This window comes from Lottia gigantea (genome assembly GCF_000327385.1).
Source record: "Lottia gigantea unplaced genomic scaffold LOTGIsca_19, whole genome shotgun sequence".
NCBI lineage: Eukaryota > Metazoa > Mollusca > Gastropoda > Lottiidae > Lottia > Lottia gigantea.
In genome coordinates, this window is record NW_008708358.1 from 350808 (window position 1) to 376957 (window position 26150).

At 32.4% G+C, this 26150-nt stretch overlaps 5 protein-coding genes across 5 annotated transcripts; 2 read left to right on the forward strand and 3 right to left on the reverse strand.

Annotated features, from left to right (window-relative positions):
* LOTGIDRAFT_158992 (hypothetical protein) lies at positions 1-754 on the reverse strand (the record flags this gene model as incomplete). The annotated part of the gene is made up of 2 exons (XM_009052664.1): positions 1-110; positions 481-754. 2 exons carry the CDS (start codon positions 752-754, stop codon positions 1-3), a joined length of 384 nt encoding a protein of 127 aa, XP_009050912.1.
* Positions 755-2037: 1283 nt separating this feature from the next.
* Positions 2038-5549, reverse strand: LOTGIDRAFT_62743 (hypothetical protein; the record flags this gene model as incomplete). The annotated part of the gene is made up of 7 exons (XM_009052615.1): positions 2038-2279; positions 2626-2723; positions 2927-3076; positions 3312-3473; positions 3722-3870; positions 4542-4713; positions 5455-5549. Coding segments are annotated over 7 exons (1068 nt in total), but the record flags the coding sequence as incomplete, so codon positions are not given.
* Positions 5550-7186: 1637 nt separating this feature from the next.
* On the forward strand, positions 7187-10047 carry LOTGIDRAFT_231326 (hypothetical protein; the record flags this gene model as incomplete). Its single annotated transcript, XM_009052665.1, has 6 exons — positions 7187-7640; positions 7809-8191; positions 8500-8642; positions 8822-9012; positions 9262-9440; positions 9618-10047. 6 exons carry the CDS (start codon positions 7187-7189, stop codon positions 9708-9710), a joined length of 1443 nt encoding a protein of 480 aa, XP_009050913.1. The 3' UTR covers positions 9711-10047.
* A 4090-nt stretch (positions 10048-14137) lies between these two features.
* LOTGIDRAFT_114671 (hypothetical protein) lies at positions 14138-16221 on the reverse strand (the record flags this gene model as incomplete). The annotated part of the gene is made up of 4 exons (XM_009052666.1): positions 14138-14533; positions 14889-15109; positions 15471-15558; positions 15871-16221. 4 exons carry the CDS (start codon positions 16219-16221, stop codon positions 14138-14140), a joined length of 1056 nt encoding a protein of 351 aa, XP_009050914.1.
* A 1024-nt stretch (positions 16222-17245) lies between these two features.
* Positions 17246-24884, forward strand: LOTGIDRAFT_206222 (hypothetical protein). Its single transcript, XM_009052667.1, has 16 exons — positions 17246-17448; positions 17702-17731; positions 17984-18112; positions 18552-18724; positions 18931-19140; positions 19443-19677; positions 19937-20179; positions 20506-20746; positions 21031-21228; positions 21510-21686; positions 21994-22087; positions 22322-22474; positions 22763-22882; positions 23227-23468; positions 23788-23998; positions 24268-24884. Exons 1-16 carry the CDS (start codon positions 17346-17348, stop codon positions 24358-24360), a joined length of 2652 nt encoding a protein of 883 aa, XP_009050915.1. The 5' UTR covers positions 17246-17345; the 3' UTR covers positions 24361-24884.
* Positions 24885-26150: the final 1266 nt, after the last annotated feature.

The window sequence follows — 26150 nt, forward strand, 5'->3', positions numbered from 1 at the left end:
TTATTGATTATCTTGGCTTTTAAATATTAAAGGATACTCTTTCATATTCTTTATTTTTATTTCTTTGGTTTGAGGTCCAAATATCCCAGTATCATCATTTATCGTTGATTCTGAATGAAAAAAAAAATTATTCTCTGCTTTTACATTTTATAATCTTCAAACTTGCGATTGATGAAATTGCGTTTTAAATTGCAAAGAAAACTTGTCATTGAATTAAAACAAAACTTATCACTTGCCATATAATGTAAACAAAACTTACCACTTGTCATATAATGTAAACAAAACTTACCACTTGTCATATAATGTAAACAAAACTTACCATTTGTTATACAATGTAAAAAAAACCTACCATTTGTTATACAATGTAAAGAAAGCTTACCACTTGTCTTATAACGTAAACAAAACTTACCACTTGTCATATAATGTAAACAAAACTTACTATTTGACATGAACTTGTCATATAATGTAAACAAAACTTACCATTTGTTGTAGAACGTAAAGCACCTTGTAAACAACCAATGAATTCACTCATATCTTGAGTCTCTTCTCCCATCATGGTTCCTTCTCCATTTTCTTCATCAATCTCTTCCGATGCTTTCTTGGAAAGTCTATTGGCAGGAACTATTGTCTTTTCATCTTCATCATCATCATCGTCGGGCGTAACTGGCTCATTGTTCTCAAATTCATCGTCAAATTGGGAGTAATATGTATCAGCTAGTTCTGGTTTGTTGGGAATTCCTAATTTAAAAGACATTACTTAATTGAGATTCTTGATTATTTCTGACTGTGCTAAACTTTCGTTGTATTTTCATTTATTGCATGCAGAAAACCAAGCAGTCAAGAAGCAACATCGGAAAAATGTCTTGCCATTCAGATGGAACAATAAAAAGAGGCCCTGTGTAACAGACTGTTGCATCAAAAATAAAGAATTATGTCTTCTGGAGTGTTTACGAGCAATTAGGGACACACATCAGTATACATCCCACAATTCATAGAGGCATTAAAAAATTTACTACCCACCATCTTCAAAATCTAGTGTGGAATGAAGTGAATTATAAACCATAGTATTTTTCATGGGAGTTATTGGACGATCTTCAAAGCCTCTGTTTCTAGCTGGTAATGTAGAGCTGGCCTGTGGTCTTCACTATATCTATCACTGTCAACATCATCATCTTTTCTATTATACATCTTGTTGATTAAATCTACAATCATAGATATTCAAGATATTTCAATCAAATGCACAATAAATTTAAGTACACAACCTCTTTGACACATCCTTCTTTATTTCTACCATGTTTCACTTTGGCCAGTATATTTTCTTACAAAGAACATTCAGGATTACATAAATTCAAGACTCAAATCAACCCTGAAAATGGCGAACTATGACCTTTAAGCCATTATTAATCAATAAGCTTTTTTACTACGGCACAAGGTGAAACTCATTAATGTTTGAGAACAGACATCTCTTCCCATTGAGAATTGTTAATTTTTTCAAATTTGAATTGAAAGGGTGTTTCTATTGGTTTTCCTGCCAATTAGTAAACCAAGGTACCATCACTATCAATTGAGGTGGTAATGACATTTAACTCCATAGGGGAGATGGTCCTTTCAGTCACCTGTTGATCAAAAAACAATGGCCAGTAACTGTGTTCTGACTTACCTGCATGAGACAAAGTGGTTGCTTCACGTTCTCTGTAGATCTTATCTGATCCTTTAGACAACATTTTCTTCACATGTACACCTTCACCTTCCCCACCAACCCATACAGGAGCCTGGGGGAAATATCAGTTTATGTTAATAATAAAAAAACAGATATGAGTCAAGGATCTTTGTACCATAGAACATTCTAGTTAGCTTTTCTTGCTCCTGATCAGTTCTTTAATTTGCTTGTATACCACACGTTCAATTTTGGAAATTAGCCCTATAAGCGACACCAGCTGTCCTGATGAGGATTGTATATCGAAAAAGCATGTATTGTCACCATGAGATGAGCTCCAGTTAATTATGAAATAAACTTACAATTGATTTAGCCAAGGTACTTCTTATATCTGATTTTCTTTCTTGATTTTCTAAATAATTTTCTTTAGCAAGTTGACTTAGTCTATTTCTTTCTTCTTCTGCTTTGCGTAATTTTCTAATCTTGGCTTTTTCTGCTGGTGTTAAACTTTTTTGGCTGGCATCCTCGTAGTCTGACATACGGGCCTTTTCTGAACTAAAATAGAGTGTGTAATTCAATTTATAATGAATTACATATTGCACCAAATTTCTAGTGTAAAAATCTTTCTTCGAATGAATTTTATTATATGTATGGAGTTAATTGGGCTACTTACACATATTTCCTAAATTCAACGTTGTCATCAATACCAGTATGAATTTTAAATTCATCAGATAATAAATCTTTCATTTGCTGAAAAATACAATCAACTGAGTTAACTGAGATATTTATTCAGAGTTGAAATTCACATGAAATAGGTAGTAAGAATTCAAACAGTTTTAGTGGAATTGCATGACCGATTTACATTCGATTGAAAATTGGAAAAGTACAAAAAAAGATACCATCTTTATCCCTGAGACACATAGAAAGCTAAACGCAGCTTTTTCTATATCATACAATGTAGATAAAACTTAAAAAAACTTGACTTACAGCCATATGTTTGGCCACATAAGGCATCTGAGTAACTTTTGTTGCACATGGTCTTTCATCTGGGTTCTTGATTATCATCCTAAAGTAAAAACCAAAATAGTAAGTATAGATCTAATGAATATCTGAAAATCAGGCTTTTTATTTCTTTTAAAATGCTGTGCAAGATTCCTCTTGCATTAAGGTACCCAATTAAGGTGCATAAAGGGAAGAAGTAAAACTCTTTGCCAGGAGTGCCCATTTCAAGACTTAGAGTTCAACTTGCTCATATTTATCAAAACTTACCCTTTAAATACTTCATTTAAATCTTTAGAATATCTTTTAGGTAAGTCTGGTGGTTTCCCTTCCACTATTTTATACATCACTGCCATCAAACCCTGACCATCAAATGCATGTTCTAATGCACACATCTCATATAATATACAACCAATTGACCTAAAAGAAAAAACAAGAGATTCCGATGAAAACGCTTTCGATGAATCAAGCCATGGGTAGGTAGAAATGTCATCTTAATTATCAAGCAGTTGAAAGGGATCGCTGAAATTGAGCTCTACTTAAATAGAAACATTTTAATACAGCAAGTATAGGTAAAAAATTTCATAGTCTAGTCCCTTTCTGACCAATTTAAATATAAGCTTACCAATTAAAAAGTTAAGAACAAACAACATACCAAATATCAGATTTAGAATTGTATCCTTCATGTTTTAAAACTTCGGGACTCATGTAGTATGGTGTTCCAGTAAAAGTCGATGCATAATCCACAGTACTCATCAATATACGTGATATACCAAAATCACCAATCTTTATCTTATTCTTGCGTAAAAATATATTTCTGAAATAAAAGGTATGTTGAAATTACTTGTTTGATGTCTTTCTCTTGTATCTCAAGATCTCAAGATTTCTGGCAGAAATTGAGAATTGGTTTGACAATAACTTTACCAATCTTGAAGTTTGTTTTGCATGAATATTTAAAGAAAGTTTAAAAAAAAAAAAAAATGTTCTTTATTGTAACACTAAAATGATGTTCAGGGATAATCTTTGCCAATAGAAGCCCTTCCGAAATTTAAACAATATATTCACCTTGATTTTAAATCTCTATGAAGAACTCTTTGACTGTGTAAATATCGGACTGCTAATACTAACTGAACAAACCAATCTAATACTGTTACTTCTTCTATATATCTTCCTTTCTTCTTAGTTTCTATAATCTTAGAATCTAGATCACCACCCTAAAACATAGAGTCAGGTAAAATCATATGCAAGGGTGTATTTCAATCCATCTAAACCCTGAACCTAAAGATATATCTTAAACGTCTTCTTTTAGACCTCTGGTTCCCAACCTGGGGTGTTTTCACCCCCTGGGGGTGTGGGACTAGGGTGTCAGGGGTGTGGCCAACTGGTGTAGGAGAAGAATTTATTTTGAGTTGAGAGAGCACCTCACATCATCACAAATGTGATGAAACAAATTTTTGGGATGTGTAAAGTCCACGTGATGGCTCCAGGGGTGTGAAGGCTGAAATCGGTTGGGAACCACTGTTTTTAACTGTTGTTGGCTGTTTATTGAAGTTTAGATGTAACAAGCATTCAGGTCAGAAGATTTATCAGAAGTACTGTGTCTCTTCATTCTTATGGAAACCTACTGTCATTCAGCAACAATAGTTGAAAATTTTTTGGCACATTTATTTCATTTCAAATTTAATTCTTGGGACACTAAGGCCAAGATTGATACTATTTGAGAGCAAATTCCCATCAATCATAATGGGGTATCAGGGTTTGAGAAAAAAATCAGGGCATATAATATGAGCTAGGATTCTTAAACTTTTTACATATCTAAAATTGTTTATGTGGTGCACAGGCCCGTAATGTCTGCATTACTGTGTCAGAAAATTACAAACAATACCTCACAATACTCTGTAACAATACAAAAATATTCCAGAGTTTCATCTATAAAACTGTCAAAATATTTAACAATATTGGGATGTTTTAATCGTGATAATAATCTGGCTTCGTGATTGGCGTCAACAGTTTCATCAGGCTGTAATTCACCAACGTAAATTTCTTTCACAACTTTACTGGAATGATAAAATTACACAGGTTGAACATTTTGTTAAAATAATGTTCCATGGGTCGATTCAAAGATAAATAAGTTGAGTTGATCAATTTCAGATGGATATTTTCAATATAACTAGAAGTTTTATATTTGCCTACAAATGAGGATTGTACCATAAATAGTGAGCCTCACTAAATAAATGATAAAATAACACCCCTCATATATGCATTATAATAATAATAATAATGATGCATTTATATAGTGCCTTTTTTCCAGAAAAGTTCTAGTGACGCTGAGTTGCTCTGTCATATCTGGTATTCACAAGTAAGTTAGTGTGTCTTAAGACGAGTCTTGAAAATGTCCACTGAATTTGCGTCTTTAACATGTTTTGGTAGATTATTCCATAGCACAGGTACTGCGGATGAAAAAGCACGCTCAGCACAGTAAGTTCGCAGCTTTAGATATTAAATATATAAGTAAATAATAAATATATTAGTAAATATTTAATATATAAGTAAATATTAAATATATAAGTAAATATTAAATATATTAGTAAATATTAATTATATAAGTAAATATGTCAAGAAATAAATCATTTTTTATATCCCTCTCTCACAAATGAATTTTAATAAAAAACCTTCTTATCTCAAAGCTTCTAAGAATCAGCTCAGAATCATTTTTCAATCCTCATCTTATTTCTGTATAGTAATTTTTGGAAGTAATAGATATTCAAGAAAAAAAACATCAACTATGCAATACTCACTCTTCTTTGTCACCATAGGAATCTTTACACATAAAAACTGTGCCAAAATTTCCACTTCCCAATTTATTGACAATTTCATATCTATTTGCTAATACTCTTGCCTTTTGGGTTTCACTATTTTTTGAAGGTCTTCTGGGTGGCATGATTGTGTAGGCATCTAACCTTAATTTCTTTGTCAGTTATTCAGTAGATGACCTATATAATAAAATATAGATGACAAATGAAAAGGCATTCAACCATGAACAATACAATGTCAATATTTGGCTTTTGTCTTGGCACACTTATCCAATTTACGTCAATTAAATTATCAAATTACTACAGTCAGAGACAAGTTCAGAAATTTCGGATTTATTTCAAGAAATAACCTATTATTGATCAAATTAATTCTGAGGTCAGCACAAACCAAATTTTCAGACTGTGCCTAGACAAAGGATATGTCCCCATAATTCGATCCGTTGTAATTTTACCTGGGCGATCAATAGTTTTGTCTTATCACAATGAAGAAGAGCTGAGCGGACATGTTGTTTATGGCGTCTCTCGATACGAGACGTCTAAAAATAAATGTCGTAAAAAGTGTAACAATGTACCACACTTGTCTGACAGTTAAACTATGAATATAATCAAAGTTTATTAGAATATTTCATTCTTAACATATCAATCATAATGTTAATAATTATATATGAAATATTTCAATTTAACACATTTTACGACATTGCATCAAAATCGTAGACTTGAATGACATACAAAATTTGTAAAGAAATTGTTAATGTCTGGGTAATCAAAAAACAAATATTTCGTCTGCTATTTCAACAATTGGGTTATAATGAATAATTTATAAACCTAAGACCAATTTGTTTTAATACATTGTATTGTATAATCATTTATTGATTACTCCAGTAGTCTAATTGCTAATTACAAATGACTTGATCAAATCACTGACAGCTTACTAATCAATAAGCAAAGTGATGATCATTGGTAATCCGTTATTGTACCAACAGCCTGTAGTAGCCAAGATTATCCTAGCTTCTTCCTCAACCCGTTCATATTTTGTAAACATTGATAATGTTAATCACAGTTTTGCAAATTGGTATTAAATTCAAACCGCAAAATGAAACCTGAAATTCACAACATTTTGGTGAAACATATTGCCTTTTAGATCATATACCAGATGGTATCAAATTCTAATAAAACAAATCATAGATCAGGTGGAAAGTTTGAAAAGAAAGAATTGTTTGGAAAATAGAATTATTCTACCTCTGGTCATTTCTCTTCAATATCTGATAGAAATGAGGCAAAACTTTTGCTAGAATAGTTCTTTCAATATCCAGATTTATAACAATTAAAGATTTATTAAGCTAAGATAAAACTAATATAATCATATATAAGATGCATGTTCTTCACATACAAGAAGAAGATTATGAAGCAAATTTATTCTTCATGTTCAATTTTGGAAAAATCGCATTAGCTTTAATAATTTTTTATTTTATGTTCACGTTAGCTTTAATGATTATTCTAGGGAGCGATTTGTGTGTTTATAGACACTTGAACAATTTTTCGGCGAAAACTCTATCTTTTGATTTCTGTTACAATTTTGTTACTATCTAGAGTAATTTCTAAATTTAGAACCTAATAATTTTGGATGTCATTCAATAATAATTATTTTTTTATCATGGAAAGAAACAGAAAATAAATACTCCTTAATCCATGTCACGTGATCAATTATAAGGTCAACATGGCCGCTGCTGCAATGGCCGGTTGTGGAGACTTTGAAGTTTTCATCAGACAGCAGTGGTACAAAGTGAATATAACCCTAAATGACGATTCACTGTCACTGTCACTAGTCGAGGGAGCTGAGCAGCCAGCTTTGCTAAATGGAAATGGTGAACATCGAGTAGGAATCGTCAATGGCTATCCAGACTTGCCTGACAGTATTGCCGGTCAGAAAAGAGTTGTCAAAGTTCAGAAGGAAGAACAAAATGGTTTGGGTGTCAGTATTAAAGGAGGAAGGGAAAATAAGATGCCAATTCTAATTAGTAAAATATTTAAAGGGATGGCAGCAGATAAAACTGAGAAACTGTATGTTGGGGATGCTATTTTGAGTGTCAATGGTGAAGATTTGAGAGAAGCTACCCATGATGAAGCTGTCAGAGCCTTGAAAAAGGCTGGAAAAGTGGTGGAACTTGAAGGTGAATTTGCATTATAATTTGTACAAATATTTGACACTAGTTGACACTTCAAAACCACATGATAGCAGAATATTTGCTTTATGCTATGCTCATTTGCATTGAAGCAATGTAATAATCTAAACCTAATACTGTACCAGTAATAAATTGACTCCATTTTTTATTTTTCAGTGAAATATCTTAGAGAAGTGACACCATATTTCCGAAAGAGCTCTCCACTAAATGACATAGGATGGGGGTCACAAGAAGCACCCAAAGATGGTTCTAAGTCCAGTTTAATAGAATACAAGTTGCTGCCACTCAAACTTTGTTTTTCATGTCGAAACTTGACAATGCCAGACCCTGATAAAAGAACTTTAGAAATTCATTCTCCTGATGGTAAAAGTTCTTGTATTCTGAGATTTCCTGATGCAAATATATGTACAGAATGGTTTAACACCATACATGGGACCATCTCTATGCTGTCACAACATGCAATAGCTGAAGCCAATCAAATAATCAGTTCCTCACCAAATCAGACACAAATTCATCACATGGGTTGGCTTGCTGAACAGGTAAGTCGTTTAAAGACTAAATTTTCAAAAGTGCATTATTGCAACCTGATAATTATTTCTGTCTCATGTAAGATTATTATCGTGCATGCATAGGATAGGCACTGATTAAATTAGTTTCCAAAGCTCATCTTGTTGTAGCTGCTCACACAAGTTTCAAGTACAGCTGTTTACTCAGAAATTAAATCCTTTGTACGAAAAGAATTTAGAAAATCAATCATTTAGTGTGCATTGCACTAGTATTTCTATCTTAAATGCTCACTTATTTCATTTATTTTATCAAAGTGATAATTGTGTTTTACATGTTTCAGTTACAAAATGAACAGGGTGCCTCATCCTGGAAACCTGTATGTATAGCTTTAAGTGATACAGATATGTTACTGTATGATACAGCTCCTAGTAGTAAAGAGGAGTGGGCTACACCTTTCCAAAGTCATCCATTACTTGCAACAAGGTAGGCTCCGCATTTTTTCATATTTTATTTGCACACACAAGGCAGTGAAAACTATTTAGAACATCTTAATTTGAATGGACTAAACTTTAAAGAACATGAGATTTTTCAAGTATGATTTTTCCCTCTTTCTCTGATGAGTGAATTGGTGTAAAGACTGAATATTTTTTTCCAATTCACAGATTGGTTCACTCGGGAAAGCAGATGAGTAATGGTCATGACGTCATGTCATTTGGAACTAGGTCTGGGACCAGAAATGGTGTTGAAACACATGTATTTAGAGTAGAAACACAAAGAGATCTAGCATATTGGTCTAGAGCATTGGTGCAAGGTTCACATGGTGCTGCTGTATTGACTAAAGAAGTTATTACCCGTAAGTACAGCTTATATAATTTATATGGAGTTGCTAGTTGTTTACTAGCAAAGCTTGTAGTAAATTTATTTCAATTTTTGAAGTCAGTCTGACAATTATTCATATTTTAGTGTCCTAGATTATATATTTCTTCACTGGAGGGTTATCTCCATATAAAATTAAAAAACTAGACGCATTAGTTCTGATATAACTTTGACCTATAGTCTAGTCAGTTGATTTAGTAGTATTGATTTCTTCTCTATTCCTTAGCTGTAATCTGGCAAGGAAAGAAAGCTAAGTTGGTTATTAATTATGAAAGTGGGTTTACCTTGATAGAAGATAAAAATGGTGGCACAACATTTTGGAATTTCCCGTTTGAGAAATTAAAAATGTCAGCTGATGATGGGCACAGACTATTATGGTTAGATTTTGTAGATGATAGTGAACAGGTAAGAGATTTTTTTATTTTATATCTAAAATGTGAAAAATTGTGTGTATCAAGGATGCTTTCAGTGTCCCCAATACACATAAAAAGTTTAGAAACCTCTTTATAAGCCTTTTAAAATTGTAAAGAACTGTAAAACGTAATAAACTATTGAATATATATATGTTATTGTATTTTTCAGGAGTTAGATTTAAACATGTGTCCAAAACCACTAGTCTTTAGTCTTCATACTTTCCTCTCAGCTAAAGTTAGTCGACTTGGCTTGATAGCCTAGATTAGCTGGATAGCTCTGACCATGGTTTAAAACCTTATAATGTCCACAATAATAAACCTTCCTTAGATCTTGTGAAATGGATTATATATCCACCTATATATTCACCAGTTTGTGAGTACTATTGATATGATTGATTCATTATATTGCCCATCTTTCTGTTCTGGGGAACAATTTCAAGTAGGCAAGAAGTTGGTTGTGATCATGCAAAATCATAGTGATAATGATAAACCGTACCATATTAGCATGAACTTTTTCTGATTTCTCAAAGTAAAATTCCACACAAATTTATATCGATTTTGAGGATTTTTGAGGAACAGAGGCCCTAAACTTTTGAGATAATGAGCCCTGATCAAAGAAACCAAATGGTATTCAACGTAATATTATTTAGAATAGAAGAAGGATTCCTCTTTGAGATATTACTGGTGAAAAACTGGACTTTTCCATGTACATTTATAGCTCAACCAAACTGTAGAAAGAATAGATTTAGCTGTTAATGTGATAGCAATATTATATTGTAGTTATTAGTATATACTTTATGTCAAGAGGAAGAACTCACTTTCATCAGGTAGAGAGTAGTATTGAACTCACTTAAATTGATATTGGTTAACGGACATCTCACACATTTTGTAGAGAATTCAAATTATCTGAAGTTCTGATTTGAACAATATAAGCTATATGGACGCTCCAAAAGTATGCAAAATTGCATGTTTTACGGCTTATAAGACAACCCTGTTATTTTGATTACAATAATGCTGCTTTTGTAAAACAGAAATTGCTATTAGTTTAAATAATTCAATGCTTTATGTCTTTTGACTCGACTCATATATTTTCTAGTCTATAAGTATCAAGTATATTAGGGCAATATATATGTTAAATGATTAGTAAGAAATTTAGTAGCACAATGTTGCATGATTTATGCACTGATTTAACAATGATAAGAGGGGCTCAGCCCGACCTTGTGTTGTGACTGGTGGCATCAACGACGGAAATTGCAAAATAACTGCTTGTAACTGGCTGCATTATTGAGAATCTTATCGATGTGGGTTTAGTTCATCTGAGTTCACAAACCGATGAAAATAGCAGTGCTTGTTAGCCGTTGGAAAAACTTTGCAATCAACCAAAGTTCCCCTTTTCATTTACTATTATTATATATATGTCAAATGTCTATTCAACTGCAAAAACAGGTTATGCTTTTATGTTTCATGTTTTGGTGAAAGTTAATTTCAAGGTTTTTTTTTTTTGAAATCTCAATAATTTAGTGCAGTTTATCTGGATAGTCAGGTCCTGAGAAAGCCTCAGCTTTGGATTTTTAAATTTTAGCCAAATGATTGTGTATTTTCCACAATTCTCAATGAATATTGGCAATAAACATTTTAGGCAACTTCCCTTTAATAGTTGCAATGAAGCAAGTTTACTGTTATTTGCAGGTTGGTGAAAGCTACATATATAAAACAATGATTTTTTAATGGCACAAGTTAGTTAGTGAAGATTATTTTGTATCGATGGTGCTGAGTTTTATTTTTTAACTGCACATATTTATTTGTTATCTTTTTATATTTATTTATCTTCTTGTTAATGTATGAATGTATGATTGTTCTCTTATCACATTTAGATTTTAAAGGTATACTACCGCTTAGAGTGACCAAAAACTGAAATTCTTTAAACAATGCCAAGAGTATATTGTTATGGAGATAATTATCTATAAAACTTAGTCATTATTGAAACATGCTTAAAAGTGTCTTTCAATCATTACTTAGTTTAATGGATATATCATCTTATTTAGAGAGATTCCATCGTCATGGCACCAGGTAAGACCAACTGATCAATATATCCTCTTATAATAATAATAATAAACTTTATTTTACACGGGTCAGAATTATGCCCAATACACATGGTCCTGTCTAACATTCAGCTCATGTTGAATTGACCAAGTTTGAGACTTTGAATTTTATGTCCATTCTAAGAGGTAGTATTCCTTTAAGTAGATTTCAATTTCATGGATAATTCCCTCTGAGATTATTAAGATGCTAGGTAGTTATGGAATTTGAAGAAATATAAAGACTCATGTCTGGTACTTTCTGGTACATTAATTATCATTTAACATTAAAATAAACGTTAGGTTTAACATTATTCATGTGGTTTATTAAATTAAAACATTTTAAAATTTGGATTTTTGGAACCAATGCATGATGCAAAAATGCATGAAATTATTTTAAAATTAGTTTACAAAGAAGGGAGAAATTTGTACAGAAGGTTTGTTTTTATGTGTTGCGATGATCACAAGATGTCAATTGATATAATCATATCCCTAACTAGGCAGGTTACATATAATCATCCCAGAGTCTCTCTATTCTATTATTGACCTTTTAGAATGTCAATGTACATCAACAACAGAAATAACATTTATTCCAAGGTGCAAGGTCCTCTTTGCATGAAATTTATAACTGTACCCAATAAACTTCAATGACAAACTTTAAACCACTGATGTAGTAAGGGTATAGAGTGATTATCCAATTACTTCGTATGTATTCCATATTACCCAAAAGATCAAAGAAATTTTCCATGTGTAGTATTACCATGAAATATTGTGTGAATGAATGTTGAAGCAATGTTATATATGCAAAAACTGTGTCAATGTCTATATAAAGAGTGTATATTTTCAATAATTATTGTAATTTATTTAAAAATAAGCTTATAAAGAATCATATAAGAGGTAAAAGCATGACTTATTCTATATTTTTATGGCTTAAACAGGTGCCAATTTTCTGCTAGTAACTACAATGATCATGGAAGGAGGCTGAAATTATAGCAGTGATAGTGTATCTGATACTATACCAGTAGAAAATTTGTAAATTTTAGATAGCTGGCAAAATAGCTAATCAGCTGTACAAGTATAGAATAAGCCTTGAAATTACTTTTATAATGCATGCATACTGTAATGTTGTGTGTATTTTCTCGTTATAGTGATTATTATATTATATATGTTTTGTATACACCATTTTAATCATGAAACTGTTGAAAGATAGATAGGGGAACATAGCTTTTATAGAAACATTTTAATGCCCCTTCTCTGATATATTGATGCTTCCACTTAATAACACACATCATTGGTATATGGTTCACAATCTTGATAGCTTCTAGACTATTTAGCTTTATGTACCTGATGTGCAGCTAGCCTGATAAATCTGGCCCTACCAATTCTTTGGGCGTTATATATGGATGGGATATCAGCATGTTTAGAGCCAGGCATAAATTGTCACTTTTTATGGGAGTTCCGCTGATCTATTTTTGAATTGCTAGTTTTTAAGAATTTTCACCATTACAAAACTTTTGTTTTGTAAAAAAAAGCTGAACAATTAATGAGTCATTAAAGACATTACCAGATATTTTAAAATGTCCATATGCCCCACGGCTGTTGCGAATTATTTGATATGCAAAATAATGTAAATCATTTCATACTCTGTGTAATATTAGTTTATGGAGCAAAAGAAGCTAGAGGAAAATGCATTATGATTGATGATCAAAAGAGGCTTATATGGCAATATACTGAGCTCAGACAAAGCAGAAAAACCACCAGATTGTACGGATTTATATTATATCCTAATGGAGCTGAAAATAACCTATCTACAGACAGGGGGCTATAAGAAGGAATTATATTATATTATCCATGTCTATGAAATAAGATAAAGTCTAACAATTTATCACATGAATTCCTATTTTTAATTGTTGTTATACATGTTATATATATTTCTAGATCTTCAAGTTATGCATTTATTTAGTTTAATAAAGAAATGTTTACATTATAATTTTGCAACTTTTCTTTGGCTTTGCCCGTCTTGGCTTTTGGGTAGGACCAGAGTCCCTGTGTGCAACAGGTTGTGGAGGTTAGAGGTTAGTTCAAAATTGAACTGCGCAGGAAAATTTTCTTCTGCAGTAGAACTTCTTTACATTGCATTTCATTTTGCTTCCATGTGACAAGCTTACCCTGGTATTCCTTTCACAGATGGGTCCAATAGATTCTAATCATTGACTTGGTCTTTAATATTACAGATGTTCATATATAGATTTTCCATACTGTATAGTGGCCGTATTTATTATTTTAGTAAGAAATATTTTTCACACAATAGATCACTATAAAATATCTATACTATCACAATGAGATTTACATAATCACTGAACACTAAACCTATCAGTTCTGGTAGAAAAATACTTAAAACAACGGACTGACTCCTGTGTCACCTATTTGAAGTGATGAGAGCAAACACAAAGCAATATCTCACACAAAAAGAAACTGTTGCATTTAGAAGTGCATCTAGTCCATAGTGCCTTATTCTCAATCGGATAACCACAAATAGATAAATCTTTTAAGTCTCCAATCACAATATTGTCACTGAATAAAATGTATCCGGACTTTATCCTGACCCTGATCAAACAGGTATATTGGTATAATTTTTATATGCTTGGAAATTCACCATCTTTAGCATAGTTCCTAGTTGATTACCAGGTCCAACTTCATAAGTTTGAGGGAAATTTTCACCTGCTTTGCGAGCATATAATACATGTAATGTTTGTTCCCACTTTACAGGTTTGATAATCTGTTTACCAAGGAGATCAATGATGTCTTTTGAACGTTTATAATTTTTAGCCGTCACATTACTATGTACGCGAAATAAAGGTTTAGAAAATTCTGTCTTTTTTAAAGCTTTTACAACAGACTGGCGAGCTGATTGCATTAAAGGTGTGTGAAAGGCTCCACTTACTGGTACCATTATAGTTCTCTTTATTTCAAATAGGTTCTTGTTATCCTGTATGAATTTCAGGGCCTGCAATATGAATAATTTCATTAACCCAACAAAATTAAAAATTTTCATTGATTGCCCTAAAATACATACATGAAAGAATGTTTTCAATAGAGCAATAATTTCAATTTCAATAATTGATCATGTTTATGGACCATAATGATAATGATTCAAAATCCAAATCTGGTAACTAGGGTAGAACCAGAATCTCCCATGAAATTCTATTGAAGAAATGAGGTGTTCTACATTTTAAATGCACCTTATTTCCAACAATGCATTTGAATTGTAGAATTCTAAATAAAGGGGTGCGTTGAAGAGAGTAAGTGTAAATTTATTTCAATTGAAGAGCGTTCAGAAGCTAACAAGTTACTTTTCTTACCTCTATATTGCCTGCTATCACTTTACAATCAAATGATATATAATTAGCCACCCCACAAACAGGGTCCTCAATTTCTAATTTTTCTTCACAATATTTCCTGGCTGCATACATAGCTTGTTTTAACTTCGATTCATTCTTTAGAAAGACCGTCATCATACCACTGTGTACCACCTCAGAGGCTTTCTGCATCTCTTCAGCACGTAACTTAACAATCTTTAATGCTGTAAAAAAAATTAAAATTATTTAATTTGAAGATCAATTTGCACCATTCCAATTTTCAAACAGATGTCTGTGATTCCTGCCATTCCATTAAGCCTAAGTGATTGATGATGCCACTAAATGCAAAATATACTTTATCACCTTTCACGATTAGTGACATAATCACACATGGTTTTGATGGAATTGCAGGAATCTGCTTGATAATTGGAATGGTGAAAATTGATGCTATCAGTGCCCCTAATACACGCACAAAATTAAGAAAACCGCTTTACAATTCCTCTAAAGTAACAAAAATTAGAATATTATGATAATGCTTTACATGCCAGTGACTGAAAACAAAGGCTTGTAGGCACCAAACCTCACCATCTTCAAAAGGTAGAACACCACTGTAAACTAAAGCTGCATATTCCCCAACACTAAAACCAGCACTTCCAATACATGTATTCAGGACCTGAAATATAAATACTCATATCAAATATGAATTGTAAAGAAGTTCTCTTCTGCATCATTCCAATTTTCTATAAGATGTGTGTGGTTCCTGTAATATTGCTAATATAATAATAATATAATGCTAAACAGCAATCACAATAAAGATGTCATAAAAGCTTAGTTTTAGTGGAATTTTAAGACCCACCAACGTCTGACTAAAAATTGGAAAGGTTCAGCAAACCTCTTTACAATCCCTTCAATAGCCTTGAAAAGTCATTTTCTTTCTCAGGTCATTTTATTTTAATCAAATTATTTTCAAATGTGCTATACTCACATCTGGATATAGTTCTTGTAACTTCTGAGTTGCAGCAATAGAAGTAACAAACACAGCTGGTTGACAAAATACAGTTTTATCTAGCTCTGTTTTAGGTCCATTGAGACATAGATCTAGCAGGTTATAACCCAATATTTCATTAGCTGCTTCATAGATCTCCTGAGCACCTTGATACTCTAACAACTGTTTGCCCATTCCAACAAATTGACTTCCCTGGCCAGGAAACAATAACAAACTAGTTTCGCTGGGGTCCACTTTAGGACGAAATGCATGTTGAGTTTGATCTCCAGGTGCAGGACCATGGAATTCTTTATCTGATGGAAATCCTTCTTTTAAAGGCTCTTCAATCATCATATTGTCTATTTGAGATTGCAAATTTAAGTTATTTGAGATATCCTCTGACTGTGTAATGTCTGAGGTGACATCATCATTGTCATTTCTTTCTGAACAATATTGTTGTTTGTTTCTAAATACAACCAAACTTGATCTTTTAAACATATTCCAGCTCAACTGGTTTGCACTTCTTAATTTCAGAATACTTGGTAGCATTTTGTTGTTACTTTCAACAGTTCATTCAAAAGGTTGATTCAATTCAATCAACTTTGGTAAATCTGAAATGAAAAAAATAGACATTAAACTGAGACTGATTTAAATATTTAGATTCATATTTAAACAATTACCTTGGGGGCCTAGCATATAGGAAGCCAGAGACTAAATTTGTTAAGGTCCAGACTTAACATTCATGAAAAATTAAAATGTTATCATTGTTGTTGTGATTGTATTGTATTGTCTTGTGATCACCAATGTGTTTAAATTTCATTTATTAATTTCACATTCCATGCAAAAGTATTTATTATATGTACTAAAGCATTGACTTATTATAAGCATATAGAGTGTGACAAATCTGGCCATGAAGAAGGGTAAGGAGTAAGGAGTAGGGAAGGCAGTGAGTGAAACACTGTTAAAATGCATGCTTTGACATTTTCCTACATTTTAAAAATATAAACAAATCATTGAATCATTGGACATGTGCTGTTGTTGTTTAGATTTTCCAGTCCGAAGTTTCTGCAGTAATTATTAGTAGTACGTCTTGACAACCGGGGAGTTTAATGGACACGTACAATCAATTGAAATTCTAAAAGGTCAGAAAGTACCTATCTTTTTTTTCATTTTTCATTTTTCCTTTATTTTGATTACGGTCTCCTCTGAATATTTTTTTTTCATATTTTGAGACATATGTACCTTCTTTTCACGAATTTAGTCATAAACATTGTCGTTCACTCGTGTATTAAACATATGGATATCATCGCTTCATAATATTCCTTGATTAAAATTTGTTCGTAACATTTCCCGCGCTTTATGAACACGTGATGTGATTTCGCGGGAAATAGCTCGCTCTCTCTATTGTTTGTTGATCATATAGGAAAAAAGTTCAGGACAATCTTAGAAAATAATATTAAAGTTCTTGTGAAAAAATGTCATCCCCAGCTTCAACGCCATCCAGACGACGAAGTAAAAGGGGAAGAACGTCAGAACCTGCCAGTCCAGCCACAGAAGATGTGGAAATGCCAAAAACACGTATGAATTCTATTTTGATAATTAAAATTAGAACCTCAGACTCTAGATCAATGTTAGTATTGACATTGTCCAAATCCATGTTAGATCACAGACTTAACGTAGTGTTACTTGATAATTTATTTGACTCTGCCTTAGTCTGAGTGTCTTTCCTGATCACCCTTGGCTCTGTCTATCTTATTAGGCTCTTTGTGGTCACTACTTTAAGTTTTATGGCCTGTAAACCATCTTTCAATAAATGATTTCTCTATTTTAGCTTCAAGAAGGAGTTCAAGAGCAACAACACGTAAGTAAGATAGACTGTGCAAAACTTGTAATAACGTCAGGTCTCGTAAAGCTTGACTTACTCAATTGTAGGCCTACATGACTTGCATAATTATGTTCTAATATTGCCGCAATATTGGTCAAATTTGATTAATCCGTGGAAAAGTCATGTAGCTAACTAAAAGAAATGACATTGACATATAACCCTATTAAAGATTTATTTCAAATTTTCATGTACTATATTTTGTATTATTTCTTGTAATTTCTTTTTCAGCATCCAGTAAAGGTAGTGCGAAGAAAAGAAGGGTAGATGCCTCTCCTGGAAGTGAATTGGCTCCTATGCCGTCATCCCCTCCCTCTGGTGTACGAGATGAATCTCTGTTTTCAAGTCCTAAGGGTGGAAGTAAGTAAAGACTAGAATCTTTAATCTAGTTAATTGCTTCTTATTTGAGGCATTTAATTTTATGAAATCAGTAGAACATTGAAATGCTAATATGATAGACAAATTTTGTACCAATAAAAATGTCTGATCAAATTGGAATTAGGGCAACAAGGACTATTTATGATGATACTATTCAAACCAATATAAAACGATATCTCAGTCCCCTTTCATAATGAATTTGCACTTTGATTTGTTCATCTTATTTACTTAATCAGTACCGGTAGTTTGGTTTGTTCATCAGTATAAATCTTAATCTGTTAAATTCAATCTAATCCCATCACTAATCCCAACCTCCCTAATCACTAATCCCATTGAGCAGTTCTTATCAATGTGATTTAAATAAGTGATCCAATGATATGGTAAAAAAAAGTCTATTTACTAACATATTTTGATTTTTCAGTTCCCACAAGTGAAATTGATTTGAGTTCACCATTGAATTATGGAACGCCAAGTTCAAGAGGACCTATCACACCTCGTACCCCAGGTTTGGGTGCTACACCAATTCGACAACGGCCAGATATTAGATCTACTAAAAAGATGAAACAAGTAGCTATTGGTGGATCAGATCCATCGGTAAGTTTACAGGCTGTTCCACCCATATCATATTTTAAATCACAGGATACATAATATCTTTTCATGAAATTGCTTAGTCATTTCGGGAATTGAGAAATTTTGCAACTCTTTGTCCCATTTTATCCCATTTTATCCCATTTTGTAAGTCCATAATTAGTTAGTTTGTGTTAGTTTTAAAGATTTTAATAGATTCTTGTTACTTTCAGGAACCAACTAAAGTAACAAGTGAAATAAGCAGTGATCCTAATGCAGGACCACAGTTAGTAATTTGGGGTACTGATGTAGTTGTTAGTCAATGTAAAGAGAAATTTAGAAGATTTATTAGTAAATATATAGACAGACAGAGTGTAGCTGATGATGAACAGTTTGAAGGAATGGATATCAGTGAACCATATTATTTACAGAGATTAGACGAGGTAAATAAGCTTGAGGGTACATAAATGTTTTGAACTTGAACCCAAAGATAATTAGAGATAAGTTCAAAGTGGTTTCATTAATTTCATAGATTGGTACTCCATGTTGCAATAGCTGTCATAAAAGGCATAGTTCAAGTGGAATTGTAAAACCCACAGATGTCTGACTGAAATAATGGTGCAAATCGATACTATTGGTGTCTTGATACACGTAAAAGGTTCATAATGCGTCTTTTACAATCCCTCTAAATAACGGGTCGGAACATTTCTCCAATCCCATCTTAAACAGTTGTTACTTCTTTCAGATTCATGTAATAGGTGAACCATTCTTAAACATCAACTGTTCTCATCTTCGTGAATTTGACCCTGATTTATACAGACAACTCGTCAGCTACCCACAAGAAGTGATTCCAGCATTTGATATGGCTATTAACGAAATGTTCTTTGACCGATTCCCTGATACTGTTTTAGAACATCAAGTTCAGATTCGTACTTTCAATGCTGAGAAGACCAAAAATATGAGAGCTTTGAACCCTGAAGGTTTGTATTTGTGTTTTTATTGGCGTTAGGTTCATAACTTTATGTTTATAGACATTCTGCTTTAAGTACATATCCATTGGTATAGATGAGCGCATGCATTTATACAAGTCAGAGGTATCATTCAGGTTGTGTCGATGAAAGCAAATATAGGAATGTTCTAACCCAAAACAAAAAAGGCTGCCCTCGTATCTGTTTAGAAACAGAGCTTAAATTTAAATTTACTAAATATGTTTATAAATATGTAAATTTTCTTTTATAGATATTGATAGATTGATTACTATTGGTGGAATGGTAATTAGATTATCTCCCTTGATTCCTGAAATGAGGGAAGCTTTCTTTCAATGTCATGTTTGTGCTTTTCCTGCTACAGTAGAGATTGATAGAGGAAGGATTGCTGAACCTACTCTATGTTCTAACTGTAACACCAATCATTCTTTCACAATGATCCACAATCGATCACAATTCAGTGATAAACAGATGATCAAATTACAAGAATCACCAGGTAATTTCTCTATGGAATAGAAGTAAGCCTAGTTTGAACAACACTTTGAGTTTCTCCTAAGTTGTCACAGGAATAAGTGATCTAAAGTGATATTACGAACCCTATTTATATTTTATACCAATTTATTTGGCTATTGATCAAATCGGCTAAAAATGCTATCCCATCTTACAGCTGATCATTGGCCAAACCTCGTGGTATTGATCTTTAGTCTGCTTGGCATTGATCTTGCTTAAATTAAAATGTGGAAAAAGGAATAATTCAAAGTCCCCAGATATTCCAATAATTTCATAAAATGCAAAATCTCACGATGACCATGTCTATTTCAGATGATATGCCACCAGGACAGACTCCTCATACAGTAATAGTTTATGCTCATAATGATCTGGTAGATAAAGTACAACCTGGAGATAGAGTTACTGTAACTGGTATATACAGAGCTACACCATTACGTGTTAATCCTAGGATGAGAAACGTCAAATCAGTTTATAAAACACATATTGATGTCATCCATTTCCGTAAAGTTGATGATAAAAGATTACGTGAATCTTCTGATGAAGGTGATGAAAGGTATGAACTGACTTTTATTGGTGACCTGAAGTTTTCTTCCTTGTGATATTCTACAGATGCATCACATATTCTGCGATAGTTGAGATTATGATTTGTAAAGGTTAAGAAATTATCTTTATCAGCTGTATAGAGTGGCCTGAGATTTTACATTCCTTAAGTATATCTTGCAAATAATTTAGGGAGTTTTCTGTGGAGAGATATTGCTGAAGTAGGAAAAGAACTTGAAGATATCTTGTTAAATGAAATATACCTTCAGTCCTAATCATTTGTTAATCTGGTTACAGTAAAGAAGTAATGAAAATGAGTGAAGAAAGAGTAGAAATGATTAAAACGTTATCGAAGAAACCAGAAATCTATCAACAACTAGCTAGAGCTATAGCACCTAGTATCTATGAAAACGATGACATCAAGAAGGGAATTTTGTTACAATTATTTGGTGGAAATAGAAAAGATTTCACTAGTTCTGGAAGGGGTAATTTTAGGTGAGTATACTTTCTAGTTATTTTAAAAAAAATGTTATTTGGATAGCTGAAATTAAGCTTTATCAGTCGAACAATACTTAACTATAGCCATTTGATATTGACTTCTTTCTACATTCATTATGTGGCAAACATCATTTTAGGAAGGATTATCTCACAGCTCTTGCTAATTTATATATTTAGGGAAAGGCCTTAAAACATATTTATACAACAATCTACCACTTATTTACATAAAGAAAGTGGTTATTCGAGTGTTATTGATAATTATGAAATATATTTTGTAGATCTGAAATTAATATTTTACTGTGTGGTGATCCTGGTACTAGTAAATCTCAGTTATTACAATATGTCTTTAACTTGGTACCTAGAGGACAATATACATCTGGTAAAGGTTCCAGTGCTGTTGGTTTAACAGCTTATGTTACTAAAGATCCTGAAACAAGACAATTAGTTCTTCAAACGTAAGTCTAATGGTCTCTTGTACCTTAAAATTTATTTTTCCTCTTTCATGCAATCTTAGTACCCTTTTGTTCTGTAGTCTGAAGATCAATTACCAGTGGTTACTCTTTTAAGCATCAAATCTGGTTTATCTTCAAGGTTTTCTTTTCTATAACACCTTTATAGTACTAAGTGAAGATGTACAATTTGTATCATCTAATACATAATATAATAGTTTCATCCAAAGCATCAATACACCTCGGATTTAAAATGAAGAAACTAAACGCAATGTTATGAATATGATAATGACCTATGTCCTAATTTTTTCAGTGGTGCTTTAGTATTGAGTGATAATGGTGTTTGTTGTATTGATGAATTTGATAAAATGAACGACAGTACTAGATCTATATTACATGAAGTTATGGTAAGATTTTATACAAGCATCAAGTTTCATAGCTGACATAACAATGTGGCAGCCATTAACAAATTAATAAAAACACATGACATGGCAACAGTCAAAGTATATTTGACGTATTTATTAGAACCAAATAGGAAAATATACTGCTTCAGAAAAATAGTTTTGTTGAAAAAATTATACTTAACAATCAGGTCCATATGATCTACTGGTTAATTTTATTGTCTTTGAACTCCATTCTAGGAACAACAAACTCTGTCAATAGCTAAAGCTGGTATTATTTGTTCCCTGAATGCCAGAACTTCTATCTTAGCTGCTGCCAATCCTGTAGAATCTCAGTGGAATAAAAATAGAACTATCACTGAAAATATTCAGCTACCACATACATTGTTATCATGGTAAGTGATTATTAATACTTCCTTTGCCATATAGAACTAAAGTCAGGGTTCGTTTTTTGGATTCCCTCCATTAATATTAAAGGTTATTTAAGACAGTTGTAGACAATTTATGCAGCTGTTCTGGTGGTAGAGGTTAAAAGTCAGCCAATAAGATTTGAACAATGGCACCTTATCACCTAGCAGACATCAGTTCAACTCTCTACCAGCTTGGTCAATCTCCTGCCACTTTTAGGATAAAGACTTTTTTGTGTCATTCAAGTGCTGTAATTTTGTTAATTTCCTTTCCAGATTTGATTTGATATTTATTGTATTGGATCCACAAGATGAGTTGTATGACAGACGTCTAGCCGGCCATCTTGTATCGTTATATTTCCGAAGTGAAAAGGAGGCAGAGGAAGAACAACTCGTAAGTATTAAGTAATGTATTAAACATCAATCTAAAATTTCAAAAGCTTCAAGTTTCTTAACTGTTTCAATCTTTGGCCTGATATAGATTTAGGCTTTTGCAAAGCTGCTAGGCTATTTTGTCTGATGCGAATAACTTATGCCTAGTGCATACTTGGCAAGTTGAATTGTCGGGCAATTAGATACTGTAGGTTCCAATCCTCTTCAAGGTAATAAAAATTGTAATGCTACCAGCTTTAAAAGCCATCCTGGTGCCAGTTTTCATCACTAAGATATGGATGCCTTTTAATGATTTTTATTGCAATTGTTTCATAGTCTGACATAGCTATTTTCTGTTTGTTGCAGGATATGGGAATATTAAGGGACTATATAACCTATGCTAAAGCTGAAATTCATCCTAAGATAAGTGAAGATGCCAGCCAAGCCTTTATTCAGGCCTATGTTGAAATGAGACAAGTTGGAAGTAGTCGTGGTCAAGTCTCCGCCTATCCTAGACAACTAGAATCATTGATCAGATTAGCTGAGGCTCATGCTAGAATGAGATTATCAGATACAGTGGAAGTTGCTGATGTTGAAGAAGCTAGAAGGTAAAAGTGGTTTTATACATGTATATCACTTGGTCTTCTGTGCTTGTCTTTAACGTTCATATAATGTAAATTTACTCTACCAAGAAGTCTGGCATTTACTAGAAGCCTTAATTGTGATCAGGTTGTTGATTCAATTTAGCAAAAACTATTCTTCAATATTAAGAAAGAAAGAAAAAGATACAATAACAAATATGTTCACAATCCTTTCTACAAGTTGGTCCTTTGTCAAAGGCGTTGTTATTTCATTTTTCCATACAAGTTTAAAGTTGAATCGACTGGGGTAATGAGCAAAGATAATTTAATATAACGTTATTTACAGGTTGTATAAAGAAGCTTTAAAACAAGCAGCAGTAGATCCATCAACTGGTAAAATAGATATTACTATATTAACTACTGGCATCAGTGGTGCTGCTAGAAAACGTAAAGCAGAGGTTGCCCAGTCTCTTAAAAAACTTATCACTGAGAAAGGAAAAGTACCTACACTGAAATATCAGCCGTTATATGAACAATTCCGAGAAAGATCTGACTTCGTAAGTATTTTAACTTCTACCGAATTTAATTCTTCAGATTCTTGTCCACTTCCATTTTTCTATGTAAAAGAATTGGTTCCAATATACAAAATATTTATAATTAAGTTAATCTCTTCAGATTTGCCAACTTATTCCATAATGGAACAACTCCTTGTCAGTAGGACTGAATTTTTACTATTACATTAGCTACTAGGAAATTTAGCCAATGCTGATCTGATGAAAAAGAGGGTTAGACTTTTGTAAACATGGTAATGATTTGTATATTTCAGCCTGTAACTAAAGATATGTTTGATGATGCACTAAAAGAATTACAAGATGAAGATTATTTGATAGTTACTAATAAAGTTATCAGATTATGTTAAATGTGGTGAAGTTTCTTGTGTTGTAAATTATTTGGTGGTACAAATATTAATCTTGTATAAAAATGTAATTTTTATGAAGTAACGAGTGCTGTTAATAAAATGTGCTAAATTCTGAATAGCCTCGTGTATATGAAATATTTTAATGTATATATTAAGGATCTCAGTTTTGTCATTCTATATTATTAGTCTTGACAATATTTTTGGGATGTGGCAGAAATAAACAAGGGCCCACCATTGCAGTTAGTTGAAGTAATATTGAAAATTGTTCAGGTACTACTTGTGTTCAAGGTTTGAATTGGTCCAGAACATTTTTGCCTTACTATCCAAGTTATCTATGTAAATATGTATATATATTTTGAGAAGATACCAAGTGTTTACTTGTGTTCAATTGATACCAGTCTTGCATTTATTACAGACATTTATAACAATATCAGCATTTCACTGCCTTGCTGTATATTGAGTAGATCTAGATTATCTTTCTATTATTGTATTGAATTTATTTGTACAAAATACACAAATTACATAATACTGTCTTGATACTTCTATTGGTTCTGCCTTAGTTTGCTAAGGGTGCTGGGACGGTTCAGCCACGATCTAGTTTGCTAACCCAGTTTCCTGCTTTAATATCCCATGACAGCTTTTGGTTTCAAAAATTACTATGAACATCAAGTCGCCCTTATAACAAAGATGGGCACATCCTGGTCAAATCAAAGACTAGCAGTAATTTAAACTCCTTGTTAATTTATGATTTGAATCAGACCTTGTTGTGCACATTCATAGACATACTGAGTTATGAGCTTCAAATTTTAACATTTTCCACCAGTGTAAAAAAAAAAATAGACACAGGCAGAATTCAGACTGGCAGAGAAGGGAATAGACTAATATAATTTGGTCTTGTACAGTTCAATAGAGGACACCAACCGAGCGCAATATTTAATATGGGTAGATGATTATGGGCCATGATAATAAAGGCATACAACCATGCTTAAAAAAAGTTCAATTTAACAATTTCAAAAACAGCCTTTATTGGGCAATAATATTGATATTAAATATTTTGGTAAGATATATCACAGACATACTGGATCTGGATAAACAAAACTAAGTCTAATATTTCTTAGAAAATATTGAAAGATATAAGTGTAGTGGTAAAGTAAAATACTAAATAACCGGAAACTTTGGTGTCAAAACAATGGATTTCTAAGTAATGCTGAAACAAGATATGAAGTTGTTTGTATGAACCCTCTTTGGACAATAATTTGTGTATTCTTTCGACAATATTCCTTTCTTAAAAATATAACATTATCATCAGTACTCAATACTTGAATAAGAGAAACTATGAGAAAAGGAACTTAATACCTAATACAAGTTTTAAATTGGTTAACAAAATTAAAACTTCATGCCAGAAATGACCATCTTGACTAAAATCACAGTAAAATATATCACAATTATTAAATAACGAACACAATTTTATGGTATACTACTCCTTAGTTTTATCACCTGAAGATGACAATGTAGATTGTTGAAATGTAGTGTGTAATAAAACTAAAGAGTAGTATACCATAAAATTGTGTCCGTTATTTAATGTGATCTCTACTCCTAAATGTCGCTAAAGGATTATCACAACTATTGTCTTTAAGCCTCATCTTTTGTATCCCATTTAGGGACTGTTTCCAGTTGTAAATATTAAATTTATTTATCAAAACAATATTAATCAACATATAATTTTAGGGATTTTGTTTCAACTGTTAAATTTTATTCTATCAACCACAATCAGATGCCTGTGACTTTAA

Coding starts and splice junctions, on each gene's coding strand:
- LOTGIDRAFT_206222 (XM_009052667.1), top strand. CDS start 17,346: ATGTCATCCCCAGCTTCAACGCCATCCAGACGACGAAGTAAAAGGGGA. Junction 18,725..18,930: donor TTGGTGGATCAGATCCATCG/GTAAGTTTACAG, acceptor TGTTACTTTCAG/GAACCAACTAAAGTAACAAG. Junction 19,141..19,442: donor ATTTACAGAGATTAGACGAG/GTAAATAAGCTT, acceptor TACTTCTTTCAG/ATTCATGTAATAGGTGAACC.